The sequence below is a fragment of the Euleptes europaea genome, chromosome 11 (genome assembly GCF_029931775.1).
Source record: "Euleptes europaea isolate rEulEur1 chromosome 11, rEulEur1.hap1, whole genome shotgun sequence".
NCBI classification, from domain to species: Eukaryota; Metazoa; Chordata; class Lepidosauria; order Squamata; family Sphaerodactylidae; genus Euleptes; species Euleptes europaea.
In genome coordinates this window covers 56315690-56337683 of record NC_079322.1, presented here as the reverse complement: position 1 = coordinate 56337683, position 21994 = coordinate 56315690, and the positions used below count along the sequence as shown (strand labels likewise).

The window sequence follows — 21994 nt, the reverse complement described above, 5'->3', positions numbered from 1 at the left end:
GGGTCACCATAAGTCGGTTGCAACTTGACGGCACTTTACACACACACACAGTTGTTCCCAAATAGCTTGTCACAAACTAAGAGCAAGGACATTTAAAAGAAGTACTGATAATGTCTCAAAGAGTGTCCTTAGAATGTCTCAAAGCCAAACCGCCACTGTTTTTCCATTTCCAAATAAGTGTGAAAGAATAATTCAGCATCGCTAGAACAATGAATCCTTACCCTTTGTTAGAAAACACTCTCTGGTGACTGATATATCATCAATAGCAATGGTTTCACCTGGGGTCCAAGGTTCAAATATTTGTCCTTGAATGACAATCTGTAGAATATTTAGCAGAATATTAGGAAGATATTACTGTTCCTGTATTAGTTGTAATGTCGGACCTCTGTCTAATATTATGTGTTTATCTTTGAGTAAATTTGCCACAGGGGGTTTGTGGAAGCTCTATCTTCCTCTTCTCTCCTTTACCTTCCAACCCATCCCATATGAATCCTGTATTCTTCTAGCACCACTGTTAAAAGTGTTACCCTGAAGGTACACAGGTGCCAAAAATCCTTTTCATACTAGTAAGTGGAAAGAGCTATTGTCAGAGAAACCCTGCCTCAAAACAAGAAAACTGATAACTTCTGAGTTTCCACACTTTCTGAAAAATCTACTTAAAGAAGCTTTGGGCAATGACTGATTACCAAATACCAGTGAAGCCTGAAATAAAATTTCACTAACCCCTTTTGCTATGGACCTATATAGTCTGAGAAGGAAACTACCGGTAACATTTCTTTCCTTTCTGATGCCTGAACATACACTCTGATTAAGTAAGCATTGTAATTTTGGAGTAAGATATGTATTATCTTCTCTATTTGCATTTTTTATTGAATGTGGTTTGCTTGGACACAGAATTAGAGAGGGGAAATATGAGCACAGATTTCCCTTAATGACATTCAGATACCAAGAACATGGTTTTGGTGGGTTTTTACAACAAATATACATGATATGCGGGAACAAGATTAAGACTAATTATTGTATATGGCATTTCAATAATAATGGCATTTCAATAACAGTAACTAAATAGCCATTTGTAGTGATAATCTTGCACACACCACATAGCTTATGTCCTTCACTTGCTTTGGTTGTTTTGGGCTTTATAATGTCTTGTTTATAAGACATAGGTTCATTCCAGTATAGCAACTGATGCCACATAGGTTCATTCACATACAGAAAAATCATACATGAAAACAAGCTGCGTATCTTATAAACCTGAGTGTATGTACTCTGCTGCACACAATGGTAGCAGAGTAGGCCCATGCTTTGTATGCAGAAGGTCCCAGGTTCAATCCCTGGCATCTCCAGTTAAAAGTATAAAGTAGAAGGAACAAAATTTGGAAACTAACCAGTGAACAATGAAGGACCACACTCTGAAACCTACCTTCGAGGAAGGATTGGAACCACAACAGAATAGTGCCCCTCAGTCCAACCCTGAGGCAGTCCGGAAGGATACTATGATTGATAGTATTGAAACTCGCCAAGAGGTCCATGCCAATTAATGGAGTCACCCTCCCCCTTTTAATCTCCTGGCACATGTCATCCACCAGGGTGACCAAGGCCATTTCAGTCCCATAGCAGCACTGAAAACAGATTAGAATGGATCCAATTATCCAGACTCTCCAATAAAAGGCAGACACCTGGAGAAATGGTAAAGCTGTGGTTTATTGCTGTTTGTCTGAAATAACTGAGGCCTACATTCACCTGTCTGTTTACAGGCTGTAGGTCGACCTATCTCTTACTGCCTCCACCAGTCAAGGTTTTGGACCTGCTACCAGGATTCATCCCTTGCTGTCTCTAGCTATTGCACCTATACCATAGGGTTAGGCACTGAAATAGATGTCCCATAAAAAGACATCCTCCATGGACCCAGACCTGACCAGCTGTCTGGCTTCATGGCCAGCTGTTTCTCCCTCTCTGCATCCTGCTCTAGCCTTTTATTCCCTTTCCTCCTGCCGCACCCACTATCTGGCTCGCTTGGCTTTTACTCCCAAGGGGGCATCTACTTCTGAGGCAGCCTTTACCTCCAAGAGGCTACAAATGGCAGTCTTTGGTCCTGCCCTTGGGTCCAGTCTTTGGTCCAGCATTTCCTGCCTACTACTGTTCACATTTTGCCCTTCCTCCATGGATCAGTGCAGACATGGAGCATGGCTGATGAATATTTGGTTTGGTAAGTCACAAGTACAACTGGTTAAACACACAAAAATTCTTATGGGAAACATGGTTTGGATACTTGAATACTGTGAGAGGGTTCATTAATATACCCTCCCACCATGTACACTAGCATGTGACAGTTCAACTCATTTCACTTGACTTGCTTGCATAACTGCTAAATTAATTATTCCATTAATTTATGAGATACGGTCAAGTCAAACTATAATACTTGGCACAAATTTATCATTAAAATCCACATCTCATGCACTCAAATTAACTTCTTGTTCAAGTTCTAGCATACCTTGACATTTCAATCATCCCATAGCAAGTGCACCAGAATAGCAAGCATACCTCAGAGTTCTGAGTCCCGTTGAATGCAATCACAGCCTTTTGCCATTGGCTTTTTATCCCTTCCTTCTCCTGCCAGATGGTCATTAAAGTCTCATCAGAAAGAGTTTGAAGTCCCACTGTAAGGGTCCCATTTACTTGGCCAATCCAATAGTAAAATGAAATCTAAAAATATGAGAAATGGTCTAAGAAGGCTGCCAAATTGCAGTAGCAACAAATTACATGAGAAGTTATATCCAAATACCTGGCAGGTAAGTTGGTTACTCGCCATAGAGAACACTCTGCTTCTCAGAACTGAAGGGTATGGAACTAGTTCAGAGGGCAATGTCAGGAAAAAAGCTATTTATAAGAAGAGGAAGACAGATTATTTCCGAATTTGTTTTCCTAGAAATTATAATAATCATGTTCTGGAAAAACCAAAATAAACTAATCAAAAAAGAAATAATGGGTGAGGCAACTAGCTCAAACTAGTACTGAACCCAATGGAACCATAGCAACTGAGAGTCACACATTACAACAGGCAGCAAGGTCTTGGGGATGGGGTTGCCAACTTCCAGGTACTAGCTGGAGATCTCCTGCTATTACAACTGATCTCCAGCCGATAGGGATCAGTGCACCTGGAGAAAATGGCTGTTTTGGCAATTGGACTCTATGGCATTGAAGTCCCTCCCCTCCCCAAACCCCGCCCTCCCCAGGCTCCGCCCCAAAAACCTCCCATTGCTGACAAAGAGGGACCTGGCAACCCTGGGTGGGGCAGGGGCTGCCTTGTTATTATACACTCATATAGTCAGAGCTGATTTTACAAACAAGCTAAGGAAACTACAGATTCAGATTATAAGGGGCTGTTAAATACTAAAAACACTACAGTTATTGTTTTTTGTAATGTTACAGGCCTATTAAACATGACATATCTTAAGGCCTTTTTTTGCCATCAAGTCACATTTGACTTATGGCGACCCTCTTGGAGGGAATTTCAAGGCAAGAAACGTTCAGAGGTGGTTTGCCTGCCCCCGCATCACGACCCTGGTATTCTTGGAGGTCTCCCATCCAAATACTTGCCAGGATTGACTCTGCTTAGCTTCTGAGATCTGAGGAGATGTCTAGCCTGGGCCATCCAGGTCAGAGCTTTTAAGGCCTTAGCATGTCTTAATCCAGCCCTGCATACAGGACCTTGCCTTGGCACCCAAGCGTCTAATAATAATATGATCACTGACAATGGGAGGAAAGGTTGCTTTCTAATGTCACCCAGCAGAGGGTGGCCTTAAAACCAGGTGCTTAATATTAAAGGTCAGAATTTCCCCACTTTCTTCATGAAGGTGGTAAGTCCAGTGGCCTCCACTTCACCCCACCTTTCAGTTTTCATGTATATATCAAGCCACACTTGCATGCTGACCCCTTAGACTTCTTCTATGGCTTCTATGTAGGGCTGGTATCAGCATACCTTCAGGTGGAGCAGCTGCCAGGGCCGAGGGTTTCTGGTGTGTAGGGTTGCCAGGTCCCTCTTCACCACCGGCAGAAGGTTTTTGGGGCAGAGCCTGAGGAGGGGGGTTTGGGGAGGGGGGCTTCAATGCCATAGAGTCTAATGGCCAAAGCGGCCATTTTCTCCAGGTGAACTGATCTCTACCGGCTGGAGATCTGATGTAATAGTAGGAGATCTCCAGCTATTAACCTGGAGGTTGGCAGCTCTAACTATTGCTGATGCCCCAACATGCCATTTCCTTGCCTGCTCCCATGTATCCAGCTACACACACTGCCCAGTGCCATCAGGGAAAGAGCTGTGGGCAGTGAAGATGGCTGAGAGCATGAGCAGTGGGAGGGCTTGTGAGCAGGGCAGGGAAGGATGCACAGGCAGTTAATGAGACACATGGGTGAGTGGGTTGGAAGTGCAACCCTGCAAACACTCCACTCAGGGACCCCCAAAATCTAGAATCGGCCCTGCTTTGGCGTCTCCCTCACTCATTGGTAAAACCATCACTGGAACATCTTTTTATTCCCCACTGCCAGAGTGGCCTCCCTGTTCCCAATGCATTTTCTGGCTTCATACCTTGAACTTTGAAGCCCAGGAGTATATTTACTTGTTTGGGTGAGTCACTCCTTTCTCATCTGATTTCCTGTGTGTCTGAAGGCCTGCTCAGACATACATAGAGGGTATTTACTAGGGTTTCCAACCTCCAGGTAGTAAAAAAATAGAAACAGCACAGTAGCCAAACAAATAGATACCACAATAATTTAACCAGATATGAGAATAAACACTACCTCCAGGTAGTGGCTGGAGATCTCCCACTATTACAACTGATCTCCAGGCAATAGAAATCAGTTTTCCCTGGAGAAAATGGCCACTGGCAATTGGACTCAATGGCATTTAAGTCCCTTTCCTCTCCAAGCCCCGCCCTCCTCAGACTCCATCCCCTAAATCTCCAGGTATTTCCCAACCTGGAGCTGGAAACCCTAGTTTTTACCCACTCCTTGCTGAAATAATGGTTATCTGGACCTACAAGCAGACTGATGCCAGTACTGATGCCAAACTCTTTCCCATGCCCATATTCTTGCAGACAGCTAAGCAGAGACCATGACCAATCTATACTAAATCCAGCCCTATTTGAATAAAAACAATTTCCTGGAATTCCAACTGGAAATTGACTGCTCATAGGCTGTGGCTGCATTTGAGTCCAATTCCTTTCTAATGGGGCGACTGATCTCTTCCTTTGATGTCCATTTGAATTCTTTAAAATGACCAAAAATGGCTTTAGGTAAGAAACCAATTTTATGCTTCTAGAACACTTTCCAGTCTTCAAATTACAGACCTGGAGAATGTTTAAAAGATGGTGTTAGAAAGAAATGTAGACTGAAAGGACTCTGTGTTTTTTTCTATCTATGCAGATGATAAACATTTGGCATGATCATATGTATAGTTAATTATAAGGGGAAAAGTAGAGTCCTTCCCTTGACAGTTTTAGCCTTCTTCAGGGTGGACACAGTAAAGCAAATTACAAGACATAAGGTTGTGTCATTGATGGAGGGCAAGAAAAAGCCACAGGCTAAAGATTTACCAATTAATAAAGAAAACACTCACGTTTTCTGAGAATCCAGACTTAATTCTTTCAGAAAATCAAAATGCAAGTTTGGCCTCTTTGGCAATTCTATTAACTATATATGCTTTGAAATACATTTTATTGTGCCCCTTTTGGAATGCAAGCCATCCTATTGTGCCTTTGAGACTTAAAGGCTAGGATTTTATCACACACTTATATTTTGTATATCTGTATCTATGGAAGGGCTTATGAGAAGAAGTCCTCAGAGAGGAACAAAACTGCTTTTATACATGAAGACTTATTTTTTTCTGATGGCATTATGATAATTTTTGTCTGTGCTGGTATTTGGAGGGAAGAAATAATGTTTTATATTTGTATGAATAATCCTAGTGTTATTTTAGTTGATTGTCTTTCTAAAATATAAGAGCTACCCTCCTACAGGAATCTCTCAGATCTAGCTAGAGTGCCTCTTAACATTCTACCCAATTATCAAGACAGCACAACAAGAAAATCTGGGGAGATGGATGTTCTCTGAATTTCCCCGTAGCCAGGAAGTTTGTGAAGGTAGATTTGTTTATTCCTTGTAAGGTAATCAGTTCTTCTTACCTGAGTCGTTGCTATTGTAATCAAAGAAGGGGGCTCTTTTGAGGCTCAACCCATTTCTCCTTATCCACCCAGAAGGTAATCTTCCATTTTCCAATACACAGCAGCAATCATTCTCAAAATCACATATTTCATAATAGGGATCTAATTTTAAAAGGCACGTTCGTAATTTGCAACTCATAAGGAAGTCACTCCTTTAAATAAACTGCGCAAACATATAAAAATATTTTGACACAGTGATTTCAGTAGATTGTTATTTGTCTAATTGTTCAGAGTCTTCCAACAGATTCACCCTAAATAAAACGGTCACAGGTCTACAATATAGTAATTCTGTACTTGTACCATGACTTATGGTTGCCAACTCAGGCTTGGAAAATAACTGAAGATTTGTGGGTGGAGCCTGAGGAGGGTGGAGTTTGAGGAGAAGACAGATCTCAGCAGAGATGTGACACCATAGAGTCCATCCTATGAATCTGCCATTTTCTGCAGACTGTAGTCTGGAGATCAGTCATAATTCTGGGGAAACTCCAGGCTCCACATGGAGTCTGGCAACCCTATGATTAGGGCTGCCAACTCTAGGTTGGGAAATACCTGGATATTTGGGGGGTGGAGCCTGAGGAGGGTGGGGTTTGGGGAGGGACTTCAATGGTGTATAATGCCATATGCACCTTCCAAAGTGGCCCTTTTCTCCAGATGAACTGATCTCTATCGCCCCAAGATTTGTTATAATAGCAGGAGATCTCCAGCCACCACCTGGAGGTTGGCAACCTTACCTATGATCAGGGTTGCCAACCTCCAGGTACTAGTTGGAGATCTCCTGCTATTACAGCTGATCTCCAGCCAGGAGAGATCTGTTCACCTGGAGAAAATGTCCACTTTGGCCGTTGCAGCATTGAAATCCCTCCCCTCTCCAAATCCCACCCTCCTCAGGCTCCACCCCAAAAATCTCCAGGTATTTCCCAACCCATCAGGTGGCATCCCTAATGATCCATGATAAATACATGTATTTGGGCAGATACACATACAAGAAAAATTCAGTCCATACAAAACAAATCTGGAGTGAGCATTCATTTATCTGTTGCAGTATCAGAATAATTTACAGAAACAATGTAAAGCAGAGCCCAAAGGGTGCTATTTAGCACACTTTCCCCCCTCGTTGTTTGTGGTATGCTGATCTTTTCATAATTTCATAACATTGTACAATTTCTCATATGTCTTCAACTTCTAATATGATGCCAAAGTGGAAACAGCTAAGATATGAAAATGCGTTCAAGGAACTAACAGAAATGTAGCACCTGATTCCCTCTACCAAAACCTGAATCACAAACATATGTGGTTGTTCGGTAACATAATGAAGCACTTCCTCTTAAATTATGTTATTTTTACTTTATCATGTGAATCAAAGGATGAGTTTTTTGAGATGCAGCCTCCTATGTTTAAAGACTTTTGACATGTCTTCCAAGATATATGAGCTCAGCTTAACCTTTAAATTATAGCCTCTGCCACGGTTCAAATCTCATATCTGCGGTGAACTCAGCACAGTCCCTGATCACTAGGTGGACCTGCCACATGTTTAGCAGGGGCCTCAAATAAATAAATGGAGAAGTAGGGATTTCCTCATTACCAATATTCTCTTATTTTGGATCTGAATCCCTTTCCTAAACGTAAGCCTTCACGCACACGCACAATGTTGTACAATAGTAGTTTTTTAAAGCTGATCTGAGACAGAAAGTATCAGTTAATTTCATGTTCTATAATTACATTTGAGAAGCATGGATATGCATAGTAGTGACGTGACCGCTGTAAAGAAAATGCACTCAAGTGTAGTGGTGTCTACTTACATTCATCGCTTCCATACTTGGATTGGTTGATGAAACTACATGTCTCCTTTGTTGAAACCAAAGAGCCGTCGCCACACTGAAAATCGTCTTTGGCAAAACAAAACACTGCCAGACTGAAGCACAACAGGGCCCCAAAGTTGCTGACTTTGATCATTGAAAATGCTTCTGTAGAGACCTTGTGTTTGTCAAGAGCTATTGCCGCAATCTAGAAAGTTAAATGAAGTGTGTGCAAAATATCATGTCCAAGTTCTTAAGCCTTCATTTAGATCCAGGTATCCAGTGATCACAGGAAGGCACTGGCAAACCACCTCTGTTAGTCTCTTGCCATGAAAACCCCCAAAGGGGTCACCATAAATCGGCTGCGACTTGAAGGCACTTTACACACACACATCCAGTGATCTCTCATCTAATGCTATATGGCATGCATAAAGCATTTACTGCTGATATTCACATAAGTATAACTTTGGAAAATATTTAACTGGATTTTATGGCACATAGATGTATTTTGTTGCCTTACAGTGCAGCTCAATTGTTTATAATTAACTTACCGCTCAGTACTTACAAAGACCATCAGATAAATTTAATACCAATGTACTGCTCTGTATATGAGCCGGTATGAAAGGCCATTTCTGCCTGGGACATCCAAAGGCCACAATGCTGACCTGATTTAAAAGAATCTTATAAACTATTACGATTTTTCAAAAATGTTGTTTACTTAAAGGACTTTATAAACATTTATTAAATACAGTTTTCTTCCATTTTATTACTTGTGCTGTTCATATTCCTCCACATAGCTTTTGGCTGTTTTGAACTCTGCTGCTTTATACAGGTGGAATATCCTGCCCCAAGTGAGTGTTGGGATATTGCCCCATATAAGGGATTGGATTAATTTCCATCCCCGCCCCCTACACCACCACCACAGCTACTGTTCAGATCTGATGGCAAAGAGCCAAACAGATCTGAGATCTGACGGGTGTTTGTGGCTGAGTTAGCGGCATCTCTAGCTACCATAGCAGAAGAAGAATTCATGGCAGCCTCTGCCCCAACGTTTGCAGACTTTCTTACAGTTGCAAGGATAGACTGAAACTAGGTCCTCATTACCTGGCCACTTTTTTATCTCAATCTTCCTCCAAGGAGCTCGGGTGGCATACTTGGTTCCCACGTCTTCACTGCAGCCCTGTGAGGTAGGTTAAGCTAAAACAATGTGACTGGCCCTCTATGGCTGAATAAGGGTTTGATGACGGTGTTTGCTGTTTAGGTTTGGCTGGCACCCCAGGCTCCAGCGAAAACAGCAGTCAGCACAGTTTGTACAAGTGCTATTAACATTTATTTACAGGTGAAATATATACACAATTCTGGCACACTCCGACAAAGTGCTCCGCCAGCATCTGCATTTGCATCAGAGGTAACATACACAATCTTTGTACAACTATATACAATTCTGTCCAGTATCTTAACCAATCAACTGGCAGTTGCTGAGTCACCTAGTCATACCTGTCCAGGCCAGTTCTGACTGCTTCTTTCTGCAGTCTTTCTACAGTCATGTGACTACAGCTGTTAATACATCTGTCAAATAGATTGTTCTGATCTGGCTCATGGTCTGCAGTCTCTCTATATACTGACATTTGAACCCAGGTCTCCCCAGTCCTAGTTCAACATTCTAACCACTACTTCACACTGGGATCTGAGAAAATGGTTCCAGTAATGCCATGCCATTAAGTTGAAGACTGGCACCCACCTTCACAAAAGGACAAAATACATTAATATAATTGTTTTCTTATGTGGTTTTTACTACTTTTCTCATATTAACTGAAACGTTGTTACTTCTTCGTAGAGTGTGAGGCAGAGAACAAACACAAAGTGATACTTAGAGTGAGACTTCTGACTGAAGCAGAGACTGAGTACTGAGAGTGAATGACAGTTGGCAGTGTCGGTTACAAGTAACTGCCACCAGAAGGGAGGGGCTGATTCTAAAGGAGCACAGAACCCTCTGTCAATCAAATTAGGCTCCAGCGTTAAATCCAACAGGTGGACTTTCACTTCCTTCTGCCTTTTGGGGTCTAGTGCATCTGTGAAGTTGGTGAAACTGATTCTCCCTCAGGGTCATGGATAGTTGGTTCTGGCAATTAAATGACATGGGGGGGGTTATACTGCTGTGCTAGGGTGCACATACATGAAATAAAATCAGTAACAAGGACTTAGATGAATGCAATCATTGGTGGAATTAGTCTAAAAATGTTCCTTCAAATACCTTGTCCCTTTCTCATAAATGCCTACTGCACACCTGGAATCTGAGCTTCTTTCCTATTTGCCATTATGTTTCAAGTCTTCTAGCTCAGTTTTCTTAGGTATTGCATAATCTTTGCCTGAAGTAATTGGGACGTTAGTAACCTCTCTCATGGCATCGCGTTTTGTACAATACCAGAATTTAACTGGGCTGAATTTATTGGGGAAAGGAGAGACTGGTTCTGCACTTTCTATCTCATTGCATTATAAGTAATAAATCCCTCTGAAAAAAAATCCACGTGTTTTGTCAAATGACATCTAATTTCTCAAAGTCACTCAAAGCAAGGAATCTGACAAAGAGCATAGCTGTTGTACTATACATTTGATAGCTGCGACCAACAGTCCTATACTATACATCACTTGCAAGAACAGGCGCTAGATCTCGGGGCACCAGTCCAGTACTGCCTGGAAGGCAGATCAACCAGTGACATCACTCCTCTGGAGACAGGCAAATTTGCATTGATATTATGACAACCTTGCCTTGAGAACAGAAGCAAAGTCATACAATCCTGTGTAATGCTGGAAGGGAGACAGCTGGACATATGCGAATTTGAATAGTTGGCAATGATGGAAATGTACCCCTGGGAGCAGAAATATATTATCCTAGTAAGGTCTGCCTAAAGGGCATGTTCCCCATGATACCCTGCCCTGCTGTATGGCTAGATTGTCAAGATCCTTCTATAATTATATCTCATATATTAGGTCTTAACATTCTACCTTCCGGTCATAGGATTTGAGATGAGAGGATGTATTTTTAAGTACTTTTGTAATTTAATATTAGCGATTGAATAATATTAGTGTAATTTAACATTTACATATGACACCATTAGGCACGGACCTTTAAAAGCTAAATCATCATAAAATATGAACATTTAAGTAAGCCACAAAGATTCAGATTCTAACTTGCTCATTTTCTTTGCTTGCCTGGCTTTGGTTTTTCTTTCTTTCTTTTAATCTGATGCTAATTTTTTTGGGGATCAAACAAATAGATAGGACATTTCTCCTTGTCATATTTGTTCTGCGGTCTTGTTACAGCACATGTTCCATGCCACATACTTTCATTGAATCACTATGACTGTGTGAACTTTATTTGTGCCGTGTACATACAATGTAGACTTCAATAATTATTTTAAATATGGGCTACATGCATTAGATACCTGCTGCAATCTCTGTTTCCATAATACTTCATCTAAGGATAATATCTTCATAATATTTCATCTAGGGATAATATATAATGTGTACATCCCTGCACCTCAAATCTGGATTACATACAGCTATGCAGTTTAATTCCATAGCATGATCAACTTGGATTGAAATGGTTTTTTTGGGGGGGATATTATTGAATTTAAAAACAGCCATATTCCTTTTCCCCATTAACTTCATGTGAAAATGAGCAGAAAAAGTGTCCTGTTGGATCAGACCAATGGTCCATCTAATGCAGAATTATGTTTCCAACAGTGGCAAATGAGATGTCCCAGATAGGCTCACGGGAGGGACAGTGAGGTGAAATCCTCCCCCTATTGCTGGCAATCAGCACTAGCATTTAAAAGTATTTTTGGTGTCATTAAGTCACAGCTGATTTATGGCAACCCAGTAGGGTTTTCAAGGCAAGAGACACTTGGAGGTGGTTTGCCATTGCCTGCCTCTGCATCACAACTCTGGTTTTTCTTCTAGGTTGCCCATCCAAATATTAATCAGGGCTGACCCTGCTTAGCTTCTGAGATCTGATGAGATCAGGCTAGCCTGGGGCTATCCAGGTTAGTAATTTAGAAGTATGTGTGTGTGTAAAGGGCCGTCAAGTCACAGCCGACTTATGGCGTATACTGCCTCCTAAAAAGGAGGTCCTATTCAACCATCATGGCCATCATTTTTTTTCCTCCCCCAGAGAAAGGAAAGGAAGAAAAAATTATCTACTTTCTCCGGCTGACATTTATTTTATTTATTTATTATTTAAATTTCTAGCCTGCCCTCCCCAGCCAAGAGGGTAAGTACTGTCTGTTTCTTCTGATAGACAAACCTTCCCTTCACATTTACTTCATATCAGTGAAACATCTATAATCCAGTTAATACCAGAGAATGCAAAAAGAGGAAATAATTTAAAAATACATATTGCTAGTTTTACACACACACACATACACACAAAATCCTTCCAGCAGCATAGTTTGTCTTCTGAGGGAATAGAAATCTCACTCAGGAGAATATAGTTATGGCTTGTAACGACTGTAAATCACATCAAGTTTAATAAACCCTGCATACCAAAGCTGAAATTTTAACCTGCATGCAACAAATACTCTCTGCTAAGAGATCTGAAAGTGCCTAGCAGCAGTGTATATACCCCTTTAATATAATAATCCCATTTGGCACTCCGCTTAATGCTCATATTTTATAAACATCATGAATTTTAAAATATGCATATGTCTAAGTATGTTTACACAAGAACAGTTTTCTTGCATATTTGGAGAGAGGCACCCCAAACAAATAAGTAGTAATTTCAAAACAATTCCCAAACAATTCCCAGCTACAGAACCAAGCAACTAGGTATTGAGGAGGTGGGGTACAAATGCATCATGCATATGATTATGTGATTTCTTTCCAAGTGTTAGCCTGAGAAACAGTAAAATCTTGGCATAGAAATGGCCACAGCAAAGCTTAATGAGCCCTTTTTAGAGGAAAAATAAAAGTTTCCAAACCTATTATAGCAAGTTTTTCAGACTTGGCACGACTCATATGAAGTTGCTTTCTACCAAGTGAGACCACTGATCTGTCTAGCTAGAGCCATCTGTTATTTCCTCCCATAATGCACTCTAAGTTCACAGTTTTGCACAGCGAATGTCTCACAGGGTAAAAGAAAATTGTCTGGATCAGAACTGTTAACCTGTTGCTTCCCATGCCAGTTCCTTGAATAAAATCACCCCTGCAATTATTAACCACAGCAGTGAAAGTCAACAGGCATTGTTCTGGGATCCATCTTTTCTCCATGTGCGTGTGTTAAGTGTTGTCAATTTTCTAAAGTTTAATAAACCCTGCGAACCAAAGCTGAAAAGTCACTTATTCATTATGACTAACAAGAAAATGAATGTTGCAGGCATGCACACACATTAGCCTATTGCTGTTTCAGTGGTACAGCAAACACAGAATGAATATAAATGTTTATCGTGTTCCAGTTCATCTACATGTAGTCAAGACAGGGTGGATGTTTGTGTGTTTAGTACCATCAAGTTGCTTCCAACTTATGGCAACCCTATGCATTAATGACCTCCAAAATGTCCTATCGTTAACAATCTTGCTCAGATCTTGAGTAGTATCCTGGCAAGAGAGTATCTCACCACCACACCGTCAGTTTGAGTGGCCTCTAAAATAACTATCAAGCCATGGGGTTAACATGTACTTTCTAATGTAGAAATGACCTCCAGACATTGGGCATCATTCACATGAACAAACAGCTGCCTCTTGTAATTCAGACCACTAAGAAGCTGATCCATATCAAAATCTGTTCCTATGCCATTGGGCTTGCCCTATGGATCCACCAAGGTTGCCACTTCAATGAAAGCCATTCTTTCTGTTTAGCCATTAACAGTAATGTGGAAAAAAATCACTCGGTTTGTGTTAGCTATATAGGGATGTTCAGCTTTTTATTCTACTTTCATTTTTTTACTCATTTCTGTTTCAAAAGTTTCATTCGCTAATCCATTATGATATACATTTGTTATGATATTCATTTTTCTTTTGTTTGGTTTCCGTGGGAAACTTTTTTATTTGTTTTCCATCCAACTCTAGCATTGTACCCATTATCCTCGAGATCCTCTATGATATCATTTCAGACAGATAGGAGTAAGAATCCTAGTCAATGAAAGGCAATTAAAAGGCAAAACAAGAGGAAATGAATGAAACAAATGGTATCCGTTCATTTGCTGTTATTCACATTTGTTTTCACAACAAAGGTCACTGAATATAACAAACGGAGCATTTCTGGTTTCATTCATTTGGAAGCAATTTAGACTGGAAACAAATCCACATTCCTGATGCTGCACATAAACAACTCACTTGTGAACAGATCTCCATGACTTGCTTTCATGACCCCACTGAGCCCCATGTCTCATTGCACCCCAAATTTCTTTGGCCTTGTAAAATCAGAAGTGTGGATGAATTCATCCTTTTGATATAAAGTCGGGGTCTCTTGATTAAGACATGTATTTCTTCAATTGCTTTCAAGAAGCAGTAACATGGCTGCTGGAGAATTCCAGGGGTACATGAATCAAAGCTATTGGGTGTAGCCCTCCAAAACTCTTCACACCCATCGACGAGTACGGACTCAAGCTCGCAGGACAACAATGTCTCAGAATCATACAATCATAGAGATGGAAGGGACCACCAGGGTCAAATCTCCTTCATTCAGCTTCTCTGTAAATTCAGTCAAGCCCAGGAAGGGCCATTAGCCTATCTCCTGGGTTGTTTTCCCCAGGACTGAGTCATGCCTCCCACCCAATTTAACTCAATTACTTGCAACTGGAAACATCTCCCTTCTCCATTGTATCTAGGTACCCCTCATCAGTACCCACTGCACCAACAGAAGGTTTGAATTGGCCAAGAACAGCTCAGATTCTGATCTTTTCACCAACATGGTCTCAGATCCTAAAGTTTCACCATTCAGCATGAAACCCAAATTTCATCAATTGGTAGCTGTATCCTGAGGTCTTGGCCCAATGCCATTGTGGATCCCAGTTCTGCACCACTTTTGGCCAACAGCACTACATCCCCATACACACCCAGAAAAATCCAGTTGCATAAATGCACTTGCCATTGCCAAGCCCTCCATTTTTTGGAGGTTCTGCTCCTGAACTTTCTTCTATTGCTAAAGGCACTGAAATCACTGGACTTCCCCATCAAAACAGGCAGCATATCCCTTTTCTCTCTCCCATTCCACTTCCCTTCTTGAATTGACCCTTCACATCTTTCTACCTGCTCTCCATCTCTTAGCTTCTTCCTTCCCCATTCTCAGCTGGCCAACCAATATTCCCCCATAGCACCCTCATCTGACTAGGGACTCATTCCTTACTTTAATGAAAGTCCTTTACTGTTAATCCCTTTGCATTGTTTGGTTCTCCTTTTGGGCAAGCCTGCACCTATCTCTGTTCTCGAGGTTGGTTTCTCTGGATTAGTTATGTGCGACGGACATCAACTAGGTTAAAAATAACTTTAATTCAGCTTAAAATAATACAACTGAACACAATGCAAATGGGAATGGTTTTTAATGAATTGCCACTTTGTTGTTGCTATTATCTTGAGAGCCAGCTGGTGTAGTGGTTAAGAGCAGTGGACTCTGATTTAGAGAAACAGGTTTGATTCTCCACTCCTCCACATGAAGCCTGCTGGGTGACCTTGAGCTAGTCACTGTTCTCGCAGAGCTCTCTCAGCCCCACCTACCTCACATGGTAGGAGGAGGAAGGGAAGGCAATTGTAAGCCACTTATGGTAGAAGATAGAATGGGATGTAAAAACCAGCTCTTCTTCTTGGTTAGGCTGTAAAAAGTTGCTTTCTGGTTAAGTATCTGCACCCACCTTCTTCTTCCCTGGGGGACTTATTGCATCAGTCTGGAAACTGTGTATGGCCTTGACTCAAACAATCCTAGCCCAGAAGTCTGTGTTCTGGATTGACACATGTAGAAGATGCTTTTCATGTGCCTGCCCTGACAGGGGGATTGGTTTGGTTAACAGTGTGCTTGCACCCCAAACAGCCAGGGTGGTCTGTTGCTTTTTGAACATGGCTCAGCTCCAAATCAACATATCTGCAACAACTAATCTATCACATACTAAGTCACAACACTGGATTAGGAGAATCCTTGCCCATCCCTTCCCCATTTGTTCTTATATGAACATATATGTGAACATATGAAGCTGTCTTATACTGAATCAGACCCTTGGTCCATCAAAGTCAGTATTGTCTACTCTGACCGGCAGTGGCTCTCCAGGGTCTTAGGTAGAGGTCTTTCACATCACCTACTTGCTTAGTCCCTTTAACTGGAGATGCCAGGGATTGAACCTGGGACCTTCTGCATGCCAAGCAGGTGCTTTACAAACTGAGCCACAGCCCTTCCCTTGTCCATTGCCTCTTGAGCTGTAAATGTATTTGAGCAAAGCCCTTCTATTGCTTCCATAACAGAAATTTATTTCCCCCACCCAGATCTTCTGAAACAGTTTCCAAAAATAGCCCCTTTCAGTTATTATGTTTTATCATGCATATGAGGTGAATGTGTTACATGCAGTTTTCCCCATGTGCATGACCACCATTTTATCTGAAAGGGACTATTTTCAGCATTATTTCTGCACATAGGTCTTCTCATTAGGTGGTCCGTATCTCATATGCCAAAGTATCTGGGAATCAAACTGTGCTTTTATAAATGTAATAAATTAAAAAGACAAAAAAAAAACCCTAATATGCATTCATGTTTTCAAATACATTATTAACTTAGCATCAAATTTTAAGCATTCTATATTGTTTCCCAAGAAATATTGAAGTTTAAATTTTAAAAAACCCAATTCTTGGATATTTCTAAAGTACTCGTCTTAAATATTTTAATGCCTAGTTCCAGTTGGTGCATGTTTTGCAGAAAGTAACGTTTTGTAATGAAACTGAACAATAAGCATTTGTTTGAAAGGCATATGAATAATTGCCTCCATTATTTCTTTTAAAGCTATGAGTGATTTGAATACTGAAAGGCCACACACACACACACACACACACACACACAAAGAGGATGCACCAGGGAAGAGTATAGAAAGTTTCCATTTTATCATACTTGAAGTTCAAAAAACAGATTATTAGGATTCATTAAAAATATAAAAAGATTTGAGCCATGAAAACAGCTTTAATTGCTTCCACCAGTGTGAAAACAAGGCAATTAAAGCCTATTATGTAAATATTATACTGTTTTAAAATGCTGATGACAAATCACGATTAAGTGGGTTGAAGAATTAGAGCATGTTGCATTGACTACACAAGCCACAAGTCTTAATTTTTACATTCTGCCATACAATGGAAAGAATTTCTGGCTATTCCAAGCTTTACTCATCAGGTTCCTGGATTCATCGTGAACTTTTAGAATCAATTCAATCTAACTATAGTTTGTAGACTTCAATCTTAATGATTACTTCTGCAGGAATATCAAAATATCACAAAGACTATGGACCAAACTAGGCGTAACAGCGTTTTAGAGAAGAATTCAAAGACACAAGATTTTAGAGAAGACACAAGCTCTCCGAAAGAGGTCCATGAATATGTGCTTAATGTAGTAATGTCGGGAAGGTTAATACATGGTCAAAATTGGAAGAAAAATATAATTCCAAACAAAGAGGAGTCGCTGGAGATGTCTGAGTGTGTTAATCTGAGTAAATTAACCAGTCATTTACACAACCAAAAGTCCAAAAAATGGATTTTTTAAAAAAAATTGAAAAATGGAATTTTTTTTTTCATCTAGAATGTGCATTTAATTTGAGCTTGTATATTCTGATGTTGATGTGTTTAGTAATTTGTGTTTTAGACCCTTGTATTTTATTTGGTCTTGTTTTAATAAAGTATTTTTAAAAAGAGGATGCAAGCTGTGAGGTCTGACATTCCATTGCTATATAAATATACTCAATTATTACAGCACCCTCATGTGAAAAATATAACTGAAACAACACAAGTTTTAAAACATGCCTTTAGAAACTTGTGAAAATAAATTATATGCATACAATACACTTCTCATCATGGTTACAGTGTCAGAATAGGAACTGGGAGACTCAGGTTCAAATTCCCTCTCTGCCATGGAAGTTTGCTGGGTGATAGGGTTGCCAGGTCCCTCTTCGCTTGTTTTTTTGGCGGGAGGTTTTTGGGGCAGAGCCTGAGCAGGGCAGGGTTTGGGGAGGGGAGGGACTTCAATGCCATAGAGTCCAATTGCCATTTTCTCCAGGTGAACTAATCTCTATAGGCTGGAGATCAGTTGTAATAGCAGGAGATCTACAGCTAGTACCTGGAGGTTGGGAACCCTACTGGATGACAGTGGGCCAGTCACTCACTCTCAGCCTACCCTGCCTCACATGGCTATTGTGAGTATAAAATTAAAAAGGGAGAATGTTTTAAGTCACTTTGGGTCCCCTTTGGAGAGAAAAGTAGGGTAAAAAAGAAGAAGTAAATAAATAAACCATGAAGATTCAAATGCCTTTACCTACAATATTATCCAATCACCAAAAAGTAGATTTTTGTTAAGAGAATTTCAAATCTTTTGGGCAGGATATGAGCTTTCGTGCTCACAGTATCCCACCAAATTGCTCTGCATCTATGTTTTAATATTTCATGATGTAAAGATCACCTTATGCCCTTTTATCGCTTTTAAATTTCAGGATACATACTAACCCATCTGAATCACTACAAGTCTCTAGACCATTGAAAGACAAAATATCCTGGTGTTTTAGCACACCCTCCCCAAAAGTCTTACTCCTACTGGACCTGATTCTGTTCATATCAAAATGAGTCCACCTCTTCTTTCCTATTAATCTTTTTCAAGGACCTTCATAATTTTTTTTAATATGGCTTGCCTATTGTGCTGGATTATTCTGGGGAAGCATTTTCTTGCAATGCCATTTATGATTTACAAAAAAAATAAAATACACTCCTAGCTTGTATGATTAATAAACTATATTAGTTCTAAAACAAAAAATGCCTTGGTATCTGGAACTAAAAAGGCCTACTATAATAATGATCATGCATGAATGTAGCTTATAGACATTATAAAATTAAGTTACTCTACACCATTACCTTTCTAATGTTCAGGAGCTATTTATAGATTGGATTTGTACTCTTTTGGTTTTGGTACTACACAAACATCAGGTAACATCCCTTAAAATAATATGTACAACTGTATAACCAGATTTTTGTCTTTCAGCCAAGTTTTAAAATCATGTTTAACCTCAACATTGAATATATTGAAAACAATTGGGATTTTTTAAAATGTCCCTGTTCCGCTGCATTAATCTTGAACAATGAATTTCCATTCATTCAGTAGTAATATTTATCTAGCGGCATGAAATTTCCCATTGATTTACCCTTAGTGTGGTTTAGTAAGGATGGAAAATGGCCAGCGGATTAGCTTAAGCTTCTTGACAGGTTGATGAGGCAAACCCTTCACAGCTTGCCTTTCCTGAGATACTATGTGCATTCCCAGGTGTATAATGAATCAACAAACTGCACTTACAAGCGTATGAACGTAGATAGTGGTCATACAGGCATGTCCTGGTTAGTTCTGAATGCTGACATAATTTTAACATGAGCCACATTTCTATTTAACTATCACCAGTAGCTCATTACTAGGCAGCAAAGTCAGTCCAGTGTAGTATTAGGTCCTCAAGACATGGAAATTGCATTGACATTCTATTAGTGAAGCCAACGCTGTCATAGCAGGATCAATGGAAATTAAAATCTGTTGAGAGGGTAAGTGGACTCTTTGTCAATGCCGGAATTAGTCAACTAGTGATTTCCAAGGAAAAGCCATAGGCATCCATCTGTTGACTGTTAGTCTATACCAATAGCAAAATGCATGCTAATTGATTTAATGCCCATTAAAATACTATTTTGGAAAATAAAACACCAGAAGATATAATAAATAAATGATCAGTAATCCATCATGGTAAGAAAAATCACATTTATTATGAATTATTTAAAACTGAAATAGTTCTTCTCTGAAGATCTGAATATCTTAATACCAATTAGTAAGCCAATGGAGAGAGAAGCAGGGAAATTGAGGAACCAAGTGATATTTCATGAGCAGATAGAAATTTCACTTCAGTGATCTGTTCGTAATTATTTTTAATAAATTATAAACACAGCTCAGACATTTACAGCCTACCTTGAATATTCTATGGAGGTCATTAGAAAGGAATTAATAAAACACTTCCCCCCCCCCAATTAAAAATGTTAATTGCAAAATCACAAATGGGGCAACTTCATGACTTTGAGTAACATCCTCAGCAAATGAAGTTTTGGGTACAGCGCAGATGTGTAAAAGATGCTGCTGCTTCTTTGACCCCAAAGAACACAATATTTTCCACATCTGCATCAGCTGGCAGACCTTTTACTCATTTCTGTGCAAAGCGCCTGCTCGAATTACCTTCAAATATTCCTGTGTTGATTCGTTGCCAGGTTATGAAAGTATCACTGCTCCACTCTGTAGAAAGAAACTTTGAAGACACAAGGAGTTGCTTGCTGTGGTATTCTCCTCAGTTCTTGCGGCACGGGTGCCACAAGTGACGCTGGGCTGTGTGTCACTCCTATGTAAGAGTGGCAGGCAGGCAAGCTATGAAAATATCCATGAAAGAGTCAGGCTAGCACTGCTGCCTATCCCTCTTGCACAGTGGGGCTCCCTTAGTAGACTGAGGCAAAACCACAGCAAGATTCAGATCAATTATACATGGGTACTTTCACTCGCATGCACCCCCCTAGTCTGTCTCGGTTGTTCCTTGGAGTTATGCATGAGTTTCCCACCCCACCCCATTAGAGATGACCTCGCTGCCAGCCCTCACAAATCCCAGACCTTCCTGCTCCTCTGTTAACCCGATTCGTCCCTCTCCCATGAGCTGAGCCCAGGAGAAATCTCCATGCATGAGGCAAAGCATGGGACTCCAAGTTTAGTTTCACCCACAGCCAATTACAAAGCAGCATGTCCAGAGGCAGAGATTCAAATACTTCCTGCTTTCTCAGACTCATTCTGAGCTGAATAAAGGCTTTTTAAACCCGAGGGTTGGATTTCTCTCCCCGCCCCCATTCAGATTGCTCCGTTTTTTGTTTTAAGTTCTTAACATGCCTTTTTATGTGGCAGTTGGGTTGGGGGGGGAGGGAATTTTTTTCTTACTACAGCCAATTACGAAGCAGCGTTTCAAGGGGCGGGGATTCAAATACTTCCTGATTTGAGCTTGGAGACTGCTGGTGCATAGACTCCCAGCAGGAAAGTGTGGGTCCAGCGAGCAACAAACCTCAGCTAAAACTCCCATGCATAAACAACCTCGGAGCACCATGCTTATAATGTGTGTGAACCGGCATGATGGGGTGTGGTTCAGACGTTTTACATGAACGAGCTTGCTTTATCAGTAGTTTGCTAATAGTTTGTTTTACAGGAACAAGCCTGGGAAATCTCTCCTTCTGCACAGTGCTCCTGTTCTGTTTTTGTAGCAAGCCACCATTTGCCAGTATATCTGAACGAGGCCAATTTAAAATCTGGAACAGGCAGCAAAGACCAGAGAGCAAAGGTGAACAGAGAAAGTGACAGCAGGCAAAGCCTTGGACTAACTGAAAGTACAAGGAGCTTGCCAAGGAGGTGAAACAAAAGAAGATAACAGCCACTGTCAGCGTGGAGGCTGAAACTGAGAGAGACAAAACCAGTAAAGTTGACATAAATGGCTGAGCTACCAGAAATTTTATTTTTAAAATTCAGATAGTTGTCTCAGCTGGATCAGGAGATCTGAGAGATTTAGTGTGGTGTCTGATCTAACATAGAAGCCACAAGGATACCAGGTAAACGCTCTAATTTGTGCCATGGGGGATACTGCAGATAATATTCTGCATGCCTTGCATCTCATGGCTGAAGAAAAGAAAGATCATAAGGAAGCAATAGAGGCTTTTGAAATCCATTTAAGAGGTAATGTCCTGTTGGAAAGTCTCAAA

The 21994-nt window shown here is 40.5% G+C and overlaps 1 protein-coding gene across 1 annotated transcript in view; it reads right to left on the bottom strand.

The window, feature by feature from the left end:
* Window positions 1-14924, bottom strand: part of MALRD1 (MAM and LDL receptor class A domain containing 1) — a 284449-nt gene extending 269525 nt beyond the window's left edge. The window contains 6 exon segments of the mRNA XM_056857102.1: window positions 222-318; window positions 2545-2706; window positions 5001-5086; window positions 6180-6320; window positions 8018-8222; window positions 14859-14924. Of these exon segments, the coding sequence (XP_056713080.1) occupies window positions 222-318; window positions 2545-2706; window positions 5001-5086; window positions 6180-6320; window positions 8018-8222; window positions 14859-14924 (757 nt within the window).
* Between the last annotated feature and the right edge of the window lie 7070 nt (window positions 14925-21994).